Source organism: Mus musculus, chromosome 13 (genome assembly GCF_000001635.26).
Source record: "Mus musculus strain C57BL/6J chromosome 13, GRCm38.p6 C57BL/6J".
NCBI classification, from domain to species: Eukaryota; Metazoa; Chordata; class Mammalia; order Rodentia; family Muridae; genus Mus; species Mus musculus.
In genome coordinates this window covers 112,902,786-112,917,319 of record NC_000079.6, presented here as the reverse complement: position 1 = coordinate 112,917,319, position 14,534 = coordinate 112,902,786, and the positions used below count along the sequence as shown (strand labels likewise).

Here is a 14,534-nt window from a genome sequence, read left to right as displayed (position 1 = left end):
TTCATGAGTGTATTTCTATGGAGAATGACCCTGTTCCTAGTTTGTTAGTCTCTTTCTCACTCTTCACGTCTGCACGAGTTTACAGACTCCAGTCTTTTTTACTTAAAAAGATTGAAATGCGTTGAAATGATGTGGGTTTCCTTTGTTTGGTTTGGAATGGATTTTGCCTTGTCCTGTAGAGTGATGAAGTGTCTCGATGGGTATCCAGTGAATCATCCTGAGATAAATTCTGTTTTCCAGTATTATATTGTTGGGTTGATGAATTGAAATTTTGTTAAGAAACACCACATTTTCATTTCTGAGGTGCATTGGGGTTTGTTTATTATTAAGATTCTGTATCAGGCTGATGTTTGATTTTTTTTTTTTTTTCCCTTAATCTAGCTGGAAGGGGTGGGGTCTGTTATTATGTTGATCTGACAAAATCCAGTTTTTGGTCTCCCTGGCTTTTCTTTGTTTTCATCTCATTGGTTTATACTTTCTCTCTTGTCCTAGTTTCCTAAGAAGGGAAATGAAGGAATTGTTTTGAGACCTTCCTTTTTCTAACAAGCATTTAAAATTCAATGTAGTAGGTTTTTTTTTTGTTTGTTTGTTTGTTTTTTTTTGTTTTTTTTTTTTTTGAGACAGGGTTTCTCTGTATAACCCTGGCTGTCCTGGAACTTACTCTTTAGACCATGCTGACCTCGAACTCAGAAATCCGCCTGCCTCTTCCTCCCAAGTGCTGGGATTAAAGGAAACTGTTCTCATCCCACTTTCTTGTATGTGATAGACTGTTTCTCTTTGTATGTGATATACTGTCTCTGTGGCTGGTTTTAAGATTTTGTCTTTATCATTGATTTTTAAGCAGTTTGTTTTAGTTTATTTCCATTTACACACATGTTCACGTGTCTCTGAGTTTGTATGCTGTGTGTGTGGATGTCTGTAGATGTCAGAAGATCTTTGGAACCGGAGTTACAGGTGTTGTAAACCACCTGCTCGGGCTGGGAATCGTGTGTGAGTCCTGGAAGAGCATCAAGAGCTCTTAATCACCGAGCCATCTCCCTAGCACCCCTAAACAATTTCCTTATGCTATATTCTACATTTTGTTTTTTATATGTTCCTGCACTCTGCGATCCTTGCTGGGTGTGTTCTCAGCATTCCTGTCGAGGATCCTGGTACTTAAGTGAGACCCTCAGTGCATGCTGTTGTGTGTGCTTTTCAATTTCATTGAGTCTCATATTTAATGTCTTCAAATGTACTAGTCGTTTGTTTGCTGAATTGTAGAATTTGCCATTCCTTTTACTGAATGAATGGTTTATCTTAGATAGTGTAGTGGTTGTTTCAGTTTGGTTTTGACCGTTTTGTTGGAAGTTCATTTATTTTTTTAGTGCTAATCATAATCTCAGATTTAGACATTATTAGCTATTAAAGGGTTTTTTTATGTTTTTGTTTTTCTTTTATGTCTTTGTCATTTTGGACTTCCTATTAAGACCTTAAAGTTTGTTTGATAGTGTTTGTTTCTTTTTCCTCTACTTTTTCCCTCTATTTATTTTGGATTTTGCCCAAGGCCACAGAAGTTGAAAGAGGGCATCAGATCCCTGAAATTCGGCCACCATCTGAACCACACCATATGGGTGCCGGGAGTCGGACCCAGGTTCTCTGTAAGAACAGCCAGTGCCCTTACCACGAGCCATCTTTCCAGTCCATTTTGTTATTTTTTTCTGCCCTTTAGTCTGCATAATTTTTATTTCTAGGAGTACTGGGATCAAACCCAGGGCTTTGTGCACTCTAAACAAGTGTTCCACTCTTGAGCTAAGCTACATCCCTCATCCTGCAACCTATATAGAGTTTTCAGTTGCTTATATGTTAACAGTTTCTATTTTCCTGTTGAGATTGCCTGTTTATGGAGCCGTTGTCCTATTTGTTTTTAATTCTTAGAACATAGTTTCCTATATTTTGAGGGATGCCATTCTAATAGCTGCTCTTTGTATAGCTGGTTTCAAGCTGTTATCTGCCAATTTCAACCTTTGGGCCCACTAAATTCCTTTTGTCTGTTTTTCTCTAAATACAGATCATATTTTCCTGTTTCCTACTCCTTTTTGCTGTTAAGGAGTCAGTATTTTAGATCATATAACATCTCTATATTCACTTCTCCATATATCTTTCACTGTTACTATTTGATCATGCTTGGTCAATTCTTAATTTTATAACATTTCTCTTTTTTAAATTCTGATGTGATAAGCATACTTTGGGTAGGAACTGTTTCTTTAAAAAAGCCTCTGCTACAGTGTTTCTCTTCAATCTTAATTTCATGGTCTGTACTTAAATACTAAACTGAGTTCTTAAAAACAAAACAATGCCACAGTATTGAATTCCATTAATACTTAGAAAAGAACTTTTCCATAAACAGAGCTATCATAATTTCAAACAAAGAAATGATTTGTTAAATATTATATGAAGGAAAAGATTACATATTGGATTAACTCATTTATGAAACTGTGGAAGAAAAGCGCAGCCCATTTATGGTTTTCTTCTTCCTTGTAGTCTCTCTATGTAAATGGATGGACAGAAGTGATGCACCTTTAGAGGCCTGTCAGCAGACTCAAAGGCTTCTCTAGCAAAAACTAGGGTAGCCACCAACAAACCCGCTGTAGTCAAGTGACTAGAGTCAAATGTCCTTGTCCATTTAGTAGTCCAAATGATTCATTTCAGATAAACCATGATTCTAGTGTAACAGTTTGTTTATAGTAAACAGATTACAAATGAATGTGCAGAAATCTTAAAAGTCATACTTACTGTTTTTATAATTTCAGGTATGCTATTGCATTGGCTTTAAGAGAAAAACAGCGTGTAATATTTACCAGCCCTATTAAGGCTCTAAGTAATCAGAAATACCGTGAAATGTATGAAGAATTTCAAGATGTGGGGCTGATGACGGGAGATGTTACTATTAATCCCACAGCATCTTGTCTCGTTATGACTACAGAGGTAATTTATTTTGTGCCTCATCTAAATGTTTTCTTTTTAGCTTAGTCAGTGTATGCCCAGTCAAACACTGGATGATTTATAGCTTGTTTTTTGTTTGTTTATTTGTTTGTTTTCAGATAAAATGTAATCAATGTTTGTGAATAGAATTGTTTGTAAAGGGCATAATTATTATAAAGTGCCCTAGCAACATTAAATGTATCTCTGAGTTAATAATATTTAGTACTTGCCAATACAATATACCTTAGAAAGCATTTTAATAGTTTATTATTACCACTATGACAAAAATACTTAATTTTTTTTCTCATGAATAGTTTCAAGGATTTGAATACATAGTTTCATACAAGTAGTGACTCTTTGATTCATGTGACTGTTTTTTTTAACCCCTTTTACTGCCTGGGTATTTATCACAGTAAGATTATTACAATAGTCAACTAAAAATATATTCATTATTATACCTAGCTTTTTCAAATCATTGTTAAGTTTTGCACGTAACATGGTTTTGGCATGATCATCTTTACTGACTGACCTTGACACTTTAAACAAACAGTTTGTGTGTAAATGTACTCCACTGCATGATGTGGAGGAGATCAACAGGCCACTCACTGTGTGTGTCAAGGGCAGAGGAGAGCTTTGTGCAGTTCGTTCTCTCCCGTCACCTGCGTTTGGTTTGGGGCCTTAAACTTAGACCCCACTAAGCTATCTCAACAGTGCTCTTAACCGGACTCTCATTTTCGTTTATAGTTTTCGTTTACAATAGTATAAGTTTGCATCTAGTTTGGACAGTACCTAAAGGGATAGCTCACTTTTTGGAGTTCTGTGTAAGTTTTTATTCATTCTAAAACCCTTCACCTGAAGATTTTCTCTAACTCTTAACACTGAGGCCAGTGATTATTACAGTACATCCACCGTGAGGCAGGAACGCAGACACCGTGAAGGTCCAGTGTCTCTCATGTTCTAAAGGGTTAGCCTTGGAAAGATGGTGCACAGAAAGGCTTCCTATTTCAAAAAGGAAGAATAGGAATGATGATGGTAACTTTGTGAATATCTAATTATATGTAATGAGGAGTCAAAGATAGGCATAAGATATCAAAAAGTCCTTGTTAAAAAATAGTATTTGACTAATTATGTTATGTTAAGGTCACGCTAAATCTGTTTCCCCTTTTAGATTTTGAGAAGTATGCTGTATAGAGGCTCTGAAGTTATGCGAGAAGTTGCTTGGGTCATATTTGATGAAATTCATTACATGAGAGATTCAGGTATATTTCATAATGTTGAAATAAATATCATTCGTTTTTGTTACAAATGCCATTAATAATTTTGAGTAAGAATTTTTGGATTGATTTTCAGTTTTATGTAACTAGAATTCCAGTGAACTATTACATATTCAAATTGTGGACAACCTGATAAAATATTTCCAGTATCACTTAATTAAAGTTTAGTTCCTTAAGTAGTAATACTCATTGGATAAAATTATACCAATTTTACATTCAAGTAAAGCAAATGGATTTAAAAGTAGCTTGCTTTTAAAGAGAGCTCACTAAGCTAGATGTGTGACATGCCTGTAATACCAGCACCTGGGAGATGGGGGAGGCGGAGCTAGAAGAAATGAGATCAGTGGTAGTGTAGGCTACGTGCCAGGGCCTTGCCCTCCTCTCCACATAAGCAGCTCAGTAATTATCATCATCATCATTATATTGTTATTACTGTTACTTTTTTCTGTGGTCTTTTGAGACAGGGTTTCTCTGTGTATCCTTGGCTATCCTAAAACTCCCTCTGTAGAATAGGCTGGCCTCAAATTCACAGAGCTCACCTGGGTCTGCCCCCTGAGTGCTAGGATTAGAGGCATGAACCACCACTGCCTGTCTGACTCTCAATAATTATTTAATATGAAAGAATATATAGACCTTCTGGTTTACAAAGGTAACAGTCATTTTTAAGTTAATTTAGTTTTATAAACCCATAAATGTATATTTGTAAAAAAAAAAAAAAAGTAAGTATTAAATAAGCAAGTGAAACAACACTGCCTTAACTAATATCTCTTCAAAAGTAAATGTGGTTGTAATTTTGGATATACCAGAAAATTTAACATTTAAAAGCTAATGTTTAATATGTACATACCTAATGTAAGATTGGGTTTTTATTTAAAGAATTCAATTAGTCTATATCGGTGTTTCTCAACTTTGCTAATGCTGAAACCTTTTTTAATAGAGTTCATGATGTTGTGGTGACCCCAACCATATGTCATTTCATTGCTACTTCATAACTATAATTTTGATACTATTAGGAATTATAATGTAAATATCTTATTTGTGACCCCAAAGGGGTCGTGACCCACAGGTTTAGATCTGCTGATCTGTGTATTCATGATAAAAATAATGTAAGAAAACAGCAACACTTTTACTTTTGCCAAATTCCTACAGATACTTCTGAGCATATTTTCTATTTGCTTTAAAAACCGTGAGTCCTGGACCAACTAGTGGGTTAAGGCTCTTACCCCTGAGACTGGCAATCTGAGTTCATTCCCAGGATCCAAATACTAGGATTAGACCTCCAAACAATTGCCACGGCACACGCATGCACACAAACACTCACACCACTGAGCACTGCAAATAATCTCACTCAGATCTTGTGCTAAACAAACTTAAATATATCATGAAAGTATAAGAAAAAGTTAATTATTAAAATAAATATTAAGATGCAAAGAGAAAAAAATAACGTGGAACAGAGAGACATTTTTTGAAACTATATATTCAAAACTGTATTAAAAAAACCCAACTAAGTATTTTCAAGTCATTGATAATAATAAGCTATTAAAATACTTTTTAAAGTAGTTTTACAAAACAATTAAGGAATTTTATTAATAAGAGGTAGAGTTAATGTTTCTTAGTTAGAGATAGGATAGGACGTTTTAAGAGCACTACACCCATTTCGAATGTACTGTTCATCAGATCCGTCTTTTATTTCCAGAAGTCTTTCATGTGGAATAGCAATAGCGTGACTTGTAGATGTATTGCTGTAGTGTCCTAGGCATTGTTAACCTCTGCTTCTCCAGTGAAGTGGAAATGCTGTCAGCTGCCTTGGTACTGGGCTCCTGTCTGTTAACCGGAAGGCTACAGTGGGAACTGCTTTCTCAGGGTCTGTTCTGCCTTACTCTTGTATCTGCTCCATAGCGCCATGAGCAGAAGCAGGTTTCAGTATGGTCTGTGGCCAAAAAATATGCTTGTGTAAAGTAGTTTGCAAATTCAATTCGTAAGCTTATGAGAAAATAACTTACTATCACTTAGCTAACACTAAATTCCAAACTATATTTTTGTTTCTTAGAGCGTGGTGTAGTATGGGAAGAAACTATTATTTTGCTTCCAGATAATGTTCACTATGTCTTTCTTTCGGCTACTATTCCAAATGCTCGACAGTTTGCTGAATGGATTTGTCACCTACATAAACAGGTACATGTATACACTTTTTATGTCTTCACTATTTAACTCTTGCTGATTGGGCTTGCCATCTTCTTATAGATTTTCCTTATGCTCTTAAGGATAAAGAAGGCAGTTTACTGGGAATCTACTTCCTAAATCAAGCAGCTTATAAATTGAGTAGACTGGCTAGAACATTCATGTCTGAGTTCCAGCTCCAATCCAGTGTAGCTGAGCCTCTACGAGTTGGGCTTTGGAATCTCATCTTGTAAAAGTTGCCAAGTGAGTCCTGATGCTCTCCCACGTTTGGCAATAATGTGCATTTACTCTGACAGTGAGCTCCAGCACCCAGTGCAGAAGTTTTTCTAAGGAAGACCAAAAAAGCCTACCCATCTCTTTAGCGTTTGATTTGCTAGCTCTTATGAAAATACATTCACATTTAGTATTCTTTGTTTCTCCTTTGCATTTCTAGTGTAACTTGGATGTCAGTGTAAGACTGTGCGTGCCACAAATGCTTGTTTGTGAGTGCTGAAAGGATATTGGTTTTGTGTTTCTGCCCTTGCTTTATAGTTACCCTCATGAACTGACTTTATGTAGGTGATGTCAGTGTCACTCTCCTTCTCTGTGGCTTCAGTGAATCTCCTCATGGAGCTAGAGTTCTGCTGTTGAGTTTTGTTTTGTTTTCATACATCAGGGATGCCTTCTATCACCACAGTAGCCTCTGTAGCTAGAGGCAGTGTCTGTGACTGCAGTACTCTAGGATGAGTTCATGGGTAATTGAAGTTCAGACCATATACTTGGCCTTGATTATGGAACTGGTAAATTAAAAATCAGATTGTGGTATGAATTAGTAGATCTATTTCTTTCCCCCATTTTTCACTTACCTGGCTTTTAAGCTTGTTTGAAAGTGTTAAATTCTTGTCAAATATTTAAGCCAATTTTATTTTCTCAAATTTTATTTTTGTTGAGTAGATCAAATATACAGTTTACCTTGAAATACAACTTTTTTAAATTCTTTCCCTTTACAGCCCTGTCATGTTATTTACACTGATTATCGACCCACTCCACTGCAACACTACATATTTCCAGCAGGGGGAGATGGCCTTCACCTGGTGGTTGATGAAAATGTAAGAGAAGAATGCACATGTCTCTGTAATGCCATCTTTTATATGTTCCTTTTCCTCAATTGTGAACGGAGAAAATATTAACCACCCCCTACATACTCCCCCCCCCCCCCCCCCGGTCTCAAATACTTTTACTCGTTAAGAATAATTCTTTAAATAGTATCTGATGATGCTGTGGTAGTGCTCGCCTGTAGTCTTGGCTCTTGGGAAGCTCAGATAAGTTTTTTGTTCCCAGGAGTTTGAGGCCAACTTAGTGAAATGATGATTTAAAAACAAATTAAATTTGAGACTTTTATGTCACCCATGAATTCACTTTCTTCCATTCTCAACTGCCGGAGAACAAGCGCTCTGATGTGCCGGATGATTTATGTCTTGTTCAGTTTCAATTCTCCTTGAACAGACTTTATTATCACAAATCACTTAAGTGGCCTTTGTTAAAATCTTGTTGCATTAAAGTTTGTTCTTTGGGGCTGGAGAGATGGCTTAGTGGTTAAGAGCACTGACTGCTCTTCCACAGAGGTCCTGAGTTCAATTCCCAGCAACCACGTGGTGGCTCACAACCATCTGTAATGGGATACATTGACCTCTTGTGTGTCTGAGGACAGTGACAGTGTACTCACATACATAAAAAAAATTGTTCTTTAGAGAAACTTTATGTTTAAGAAATGTTTAAGTTATGGTTAACTATTTGTGAGTCGCTCCGTGTTCCCGGAACTGAGCCCAGGCCCTCTGTAAGAACACACACACGTTTAGCCACTGAGTCGTTTCTCTAGCCTTGATTATCGATTTGCAAAGTTATATAGAAAAAAATATGATTCTAGGGTGACTTCAGAGAAGATAATTTTAACACTGCAATGCAAGTGCTGCGGGATGCAGGTGATTTGGCCAAAGGAGACCAGAAGGGACGGAAAGGAGGAACAAAAGGTAATTCGGGGCTTAGCTTTTAGACAGAAGTTTACTTGTCTGTCTTTTGATGTTTTTTGAGGGAGCTTTGTAAAGATATAGTTGATGTATGACAAATTTGGATGAATAAAGGGCGATGTTTTTCTTACATGGCATTAATTTAAGTGTAATATGTAGTTTATAGTTTACCCACATAAAGTGGTAATTAGTGGGTTCAGGTATATTCATTCACATGATTGCAAAACCATTGCCAGAGTCAGCTTTGAATTTCCATATGATTTCCATACCATGAAATTCATTATTTTAAAATTCAGTATGATAATTTCTAGTAGATTCATAGAACTGTGCAACTGTTCCTACTACCCATTCTTTTAAAAGATTTATTCTATGTAAGTACACTGTAGCTGTCTTCAAACACACCAGAAGAGGGCATCAGATCTCTTTACAGATAGTTGTGAGCCACCATGTGGTTGCTGGGATTTGAACTCATGACCTCTGGAAGAGCATTCAGTGCTCTCAACCGCTGAGCCATCTCTCCAGCCCTCCTACTACCCATTTCTAAGGAAATTTCCTCCGACTCTTCTCTCCCCAGGCTCCTCATCCATTTTCCTTGTGTGCCACAGACTTAGCTATCTTTTTAAGTTAGTCTCTTTTTCTGCCTCCATCAATTTGACTTCTCTGGATGTATCATGAAAATAGTTCCACATGGTCTTTTGTAGCTGACTCCTTTGAATGACATGAGATTCATACACTGTGTGTATTATACTATGTGTCAGTATTTCACTCTGTGAGTGTATATGTGATCAAATAATATTGTTTCATGAGAATATACAGTATTTGAGTAGATATGGAGTTTCTGGGTTTTTTTTTTGTAGAATATGCATAATAGTGCTGTAAACATTTTGCTTGTACTACAAGTTTTTGTAGAAATATGTGTTTTCTTTTTTTCTGGGTCTGTATCTAGGAGAATTGGTGAGTTATGGGAAATTTAACCTTTTGATTACTGCTACATATTTTCCAAAGTAGCTACACCATTTTGCATTTTTCATGCTATTCCTTTGAGGAATTTTTGAGTACCATTTTCCTCCACTTCTAGATTGATGCTTAGTTGTGTATAGTGGCTTATAATCCTAGTAAACGTGAAGTAGTGTTTCAGTGTGCTCCGCATCTGTGTCTCCCTGTGGCCACTGATGGTAAACCTCTTACTATAGACTTTTGGCATCATTATCATCCTTTGTGCACTTGAAAAAAATTAAAAATTTGTTTTAAAATTTATCTTACATGTGTGTATATCTGTATGTATTTGTGCCTTTGGAGGGCAGAAAGGGCATTGGGTCCCTTGGAGCTGAAGTTTAGTTATGAGCCCCACTTGTCACAAGTGCGGGGACTCCATCTCTGGTCCTCATGGTTAACAAGGGCTCTTAACTGCTGAGCCATTTCTTAGCACCCCAATTGTCTTACTGTAAATTGGATTGTCTTTGAGTTTTAAACGTTCTTACATTCCAGGTGGACCTGTATCAAATAGATAACTTGAGAGTTTTTTCCATATTGTAGAAAACTGGGGTTGGTTTTTTTACTTACTGCTCATGTCTGTTAAAAGCAGAGTTCTTCACACTGGTGAAATCTCGTTTTATTCTCTGTCACAATGCTTCTACTCTGAATGTCAGAGCCAACGATGCTTTGAAGGTCTCCATCTTGTTTTTTACTATAGGCGTCTTTTAAATTTTATTTTACAGTTTTACTTAGATCTATTCTCCATCTTGAGTTAATTTAGGGTGTGACTTATTTGCCCTTTTTAGGTCCATCAAATGTGTTCAAGATTGTGAAGATGATTATGGAGAGAAATTTCCAGCCTGTGATCATCTTCAGTTTCAGTAAGAAGGACTGTGAAGCATATGCTCTTCAGATGACGAAGCTAGACTTCAACACAGGTACTGATCATTTCCATGTGGTTTTAATGTTGTAGCTGCATTAGTCTAAAGTAAATTCTTGGTAGTATATCTACTTATATTAGTAGCATATGCAATTTGCTTATAATCATAATCGTTTGGACTCAGCATCTTTGCAAAGTCTTTATAAGGTTTTCTCTGTTTCTTCGTCCTCCATCTCCCCTTGGGCCTGGTATATGATGGGCAAGCGCTGTACCGCTGCAGCCCAAACCTTGGCCCTCCTATTTTATTGGAAGATATAAATACATATCTCTATATTTAAAAAGCCAGGGAATATTACTGAGAACTATTACAGTCATACTTTCTTGTACTTCATAAATTCAGTTATTCTGAATCTGTCTCTCATTCAATAAAGGATAATTTTATTGAAAGCACTGTTCTTTATTCTTGCAGTAATCTAAACCCACTCTTTGCCTCAGTGTGCTGAATTTCTCAAAACATCCAGCAAGTGTATGTTCACAGAAATGTATCTCACTTAACGTTACACAGCTGGGGAGTAGCATAACCAAGCCCAGACTGCCACTTCAGTGCTTATTCATTTTCATCTACTTATGTGTAATCCAAATAATAAATCTTGAGTAATCCAAAATTAATTTTCGTTTTATCCTGGTGTGGAGATGTAGGCCTGTAATCCTAGCATTTGGGAAGCCGAAGCAGTAGGACTGGAAGCCAGCTGGGGCAACATTGGAGATATTGTCTCAAAACAAATGAAAAAAACTCAGTTATCATATTTTCATATTTTCTTTATGTGCTTTAAAGTCTTTTCCATGGGTAAAAATGAGATGACAGGTAAATTGCTTTGCTTGTTATAACTTTCAGTATTGTAATTATTCTTAAGGACTGGGGGTTATGTATGAGTAATATATCAGATAGTTTTTGAGAATCTATTCCTCGGTTGGCACAGTAAAGAGAGACACTAACAATATAGGCTTTGGGATTGACACTCTACAGTTACGAGCAGTGCTTTACTGCACTCAGCCTCCGTTACCTCGGAGCAGTACCCGGTTGGTAAGAACCTGTAGATGTTTGAATCGAGTGTCGCCCTCAGTTCCTTTGATGTAATTATTGCTATTGTAGCTCTAGCTGGCCTGCAATTCATGGCAGCTCCTGCCTCAACCTCTTAATATTGTTACTGAGTTTATTAACTTTTTCATGTATTAAAACTGCTAGATGTGTTTCAAGGACAGTGAGTTGTGTCTTGTGGGGTGGCTTAAAAAACCCTGATTCTTTACTTTGACTTTTGTGGGGAAACTCTGCTAATTAATTTCAAAGTCTGTGATTGACTGGGTAGCCTTCTGAGCTCAGCACAGAATGGAGGACTCTCTTCAATGGCAGGGCTTCCCCTTCTCTGATCTTGTCAGGGAATTCAGCCCCCGCCCCCCCCCCCCCAACACACACACACACACACACACACACACACACACACACAGTGTATGTGCATCTCCCTGCACAATATCATGTAACCTTACTTAGATTACAGCTTTACCTTCCTTTCTCTCAATACAAACCCAGTCAGCCAGCACCTGAGACTCCTGAATGCTTCTCAATGCTTCTCGATGCTAATGAGACATCTCGGTACCCTAAACCTTTAGCCAACGACCTTTGCCCATCTTGGATGTTCCTAGTCCCTGTTCCCCAAATGATATAAGCCTTGAATTACAGAAGCCAGGTTACGGTGATCTGCTTCCCTGCACTGGTCCCGGGCTGTCACTCACCAGGCAGACTCACAGGGCTTCTCATCACCCCTTTAGTCCCCTTCAGTCTCTGCGCCCTTTGCCCTCTGACTGATGGACTGGGGCAGAGAGGGCCACAGCTTTTTATAGACTTATTTTTTTAATGAGTGAGGTTTAGTACCACTGATCCATTTTAATATTTATGTGCCATTGAATTTTTTCTCATAGATGAAGAAAAGAAGATGGTTGAAGAAGTTTTCAATAATGCAATTGACTGCTTGTCTGATGAAGATAAAAAGCTCCCTCAGGTGGGTTAGCACCAGTAAGGAAGGATTTTAGCAGGTAGCAGCTGTTAACTCATTGTCATTTTATTGCATTGTGGCAACATATGTTGGCCTATAGGCTCAGACAACACCTTCATATATGTTTCAAATCATTGAAAAGGTGCCAAGTAAGATTTGCTGTTTGAAGGAATTTTCTTTAAGAGCATACATAGCATAGTCTAGAAACTACTTTTTATATTCCTGAATAACAAAAATTTTAGTGTTGATTTTAAGTCACTAAATTTCTCAGTTTATAAGAATTCTGAACAAGAGAGTATACCTAATGAAAATTAATTTATTCTTTAGAAAATAAACACCTCCTTTGCTTTAATGTCATTCATATTTTTCCTTTCACTGTTGGAATTGACTGGGCATCAAAATGTACTGGTACTTGGTGCCACTCCCAGGGGTTCTGACCATATTTGTCTAATTTTCATCTTAGTTGGAAGAATCCTTTAAAACCTCTGCATATGATTTTACTATGCATCTAGAGGACAATACTTTTGACTAAGGTAGTGTGTGAAAGTTAGATTGGGGCAAGGGGGAATGTGGAGGTCACGCTGTGGTCCACAGATGAGTACTTGGTTTGTAGAGTGTTTAGCTCACCCTAGACTACAGCAGCACCCTAGACTACAGTCTCTTGGCATTTTAAGGTGGTGTCTTCTTTTTTTTTTTCTTTTCCCGAAGCAGGGTTTCTCTGTGTAGCCCTGGCTGTCCTGGGACTCACTTTGTAGACCAGGCTGGCCTTGAACTCAGAAATCCACCTGCCTCTGCCTCCCAAGTGCTGGGATTAAAGGTGTGCACCACCACGCCCGATTTAAGGTGGTGTCTTATCTTAGAAAGGTTTAAAATACTTTTCCAGTCCAGGCGAGTGGTGGGTGTTAAATGACTGCTCCATAAGCCTTTGTGCATTTTATCCTAAACCAATGTGCTGTGGAGTTTGGCAGCAGTAATGAGAATGGTACTCTTCAGTTAGTCTTTTGATTTTAAAGGAAGTCCATTTTACAGTTTAATGTTCTGTGGTTAGAGTTTAACTGCCAGTATCTTTTGAGTTTATTAAGAGACTTTAATAGGCGTAGGCTTACTGCCCTCCTCAGTGCTCCTGCCTTGGCCTCTGGAATATCTGGGACTGTGAGTGTAAACCTCATTCTACACATTACAGGCAGTCTCTGCTGTCACAGCTCAGACTTTTATGTAGGAGATAATGTTATGTTTAAAACGCAGCAAAATATATTTATATTTTTATATATATATGTGGTTACCATGTTAATCTTAAAGCCAGACCACATTGTGTTTCAATTTAATATGTAAGAATATAGGTTGGATTTTGCATTTATTCTGGAGAAATTTTAAGAATAATTTACTTAAGTACAAGTGTTTTCTTTTTAGTTACATATTTTTTAGGTTTAACATGTTAAATTCTTCTCTCCTTATGACATAAACATTATTCCAAAATGACAGGTTGAACATGTGCTTCCACTTTTGAAGCGGGGGATTGGTATTCACCATGGTGGCTTACTTCCTATTTTGAAAGAAACTATAGAAATTCTCTTTTCTGAAGGATTGATAAAGGTATTGTCTTGCTTTTTTTATTTTTTATGTCTCAAAATTGTGTTGTCTGAGCAATGTGAAAGTTCTAGTGAGCATTGTCTATAGGCCAGCTTGTTGGATGTTTGATTTTACAGTGCTGGAGGCTGGACCCGGGGTCTTGCTGGGTTTGACCATGACTCCCCAACCCAGTCCCCATCGGCAGGTTGTTGGGATCTTGTGTTGTCCTGTTGCTTCTTCTTCTGTCTAATGTTTTTTCTGAGTCAGTTTCTTACTCTGAGCGCAGGCTGTCCTCCAGCAGCAGTCCTCCTGTTTGCTTGGTTTATGCTGGGTTTATGGATGGGAGCCATCATGTCTTGCTTGTGACTTACTTTTCTCTTTCTGAAGAATTCGTTTGTATAGCATGCCTTAGGAAGGTTGCATGGAGTACTTTGGGTATGAACATGACCTTTCATATAATGCCATATCTGTATTATAACTTGGGAGGATAAATAGAAAAGTTATGTAGTGTCTTATGTAAGTGGCATCACCTGACTGTAGTATAGTTTTGTAGAATGTGCTGTTTAATTAGTAGACATGGAGTTGACTAGATAACTGGTCTTCCTACATCCATGATTAAAAGTGTTACTTTAGATAA

The 14,534-nt window shown here is 37.4% G+C and overlaps 1 protein-coding gene across 1 annotated transcript in view; it reads left to right on the top strand.

The window, feature by feature from the left end:
* The window catches only part of Mtrex (Mtr4 exosome RNA helicase), a 59,601-nt gene that overhangs the window by 10,061 nt on the left and 35,006 nt on the right, over window positions 1-14,534 (top strand). The window contains exons 6-13 of the mRNA NM_028151.2: window positions 2,790-2,964; window positions 4,130-4,220; window positions 6,286-6,410; window positions 7,406-7,504; window positions 8,323-8,425; window positions 10,204-10,335; window positions 12,255-12,334; window positions 13,811-13,921. Coding sequence (NP_082427.1) covers window positions 2,790-2,964; window positions 4,130-4,220; window positions 6,286-6,410; window positions 7,406-7,504; window positions 8,323-8,425; window positions 10,204-10,335; window positions 12,255-12,334; window positions 13,811-13,921 — 916 coding nt within the window. The remainder of the gene's footprint in view (window positions 1-2,789; window positions 2,965-4,129; window positions 4,221-6,285; window positions 6,411-7,405; window positions 7,505-8,322; window positions 8,426-10,203; window positions 10,336-12,254; window positions 12,335-13,810; window positions 13,922-14,534) is intronic.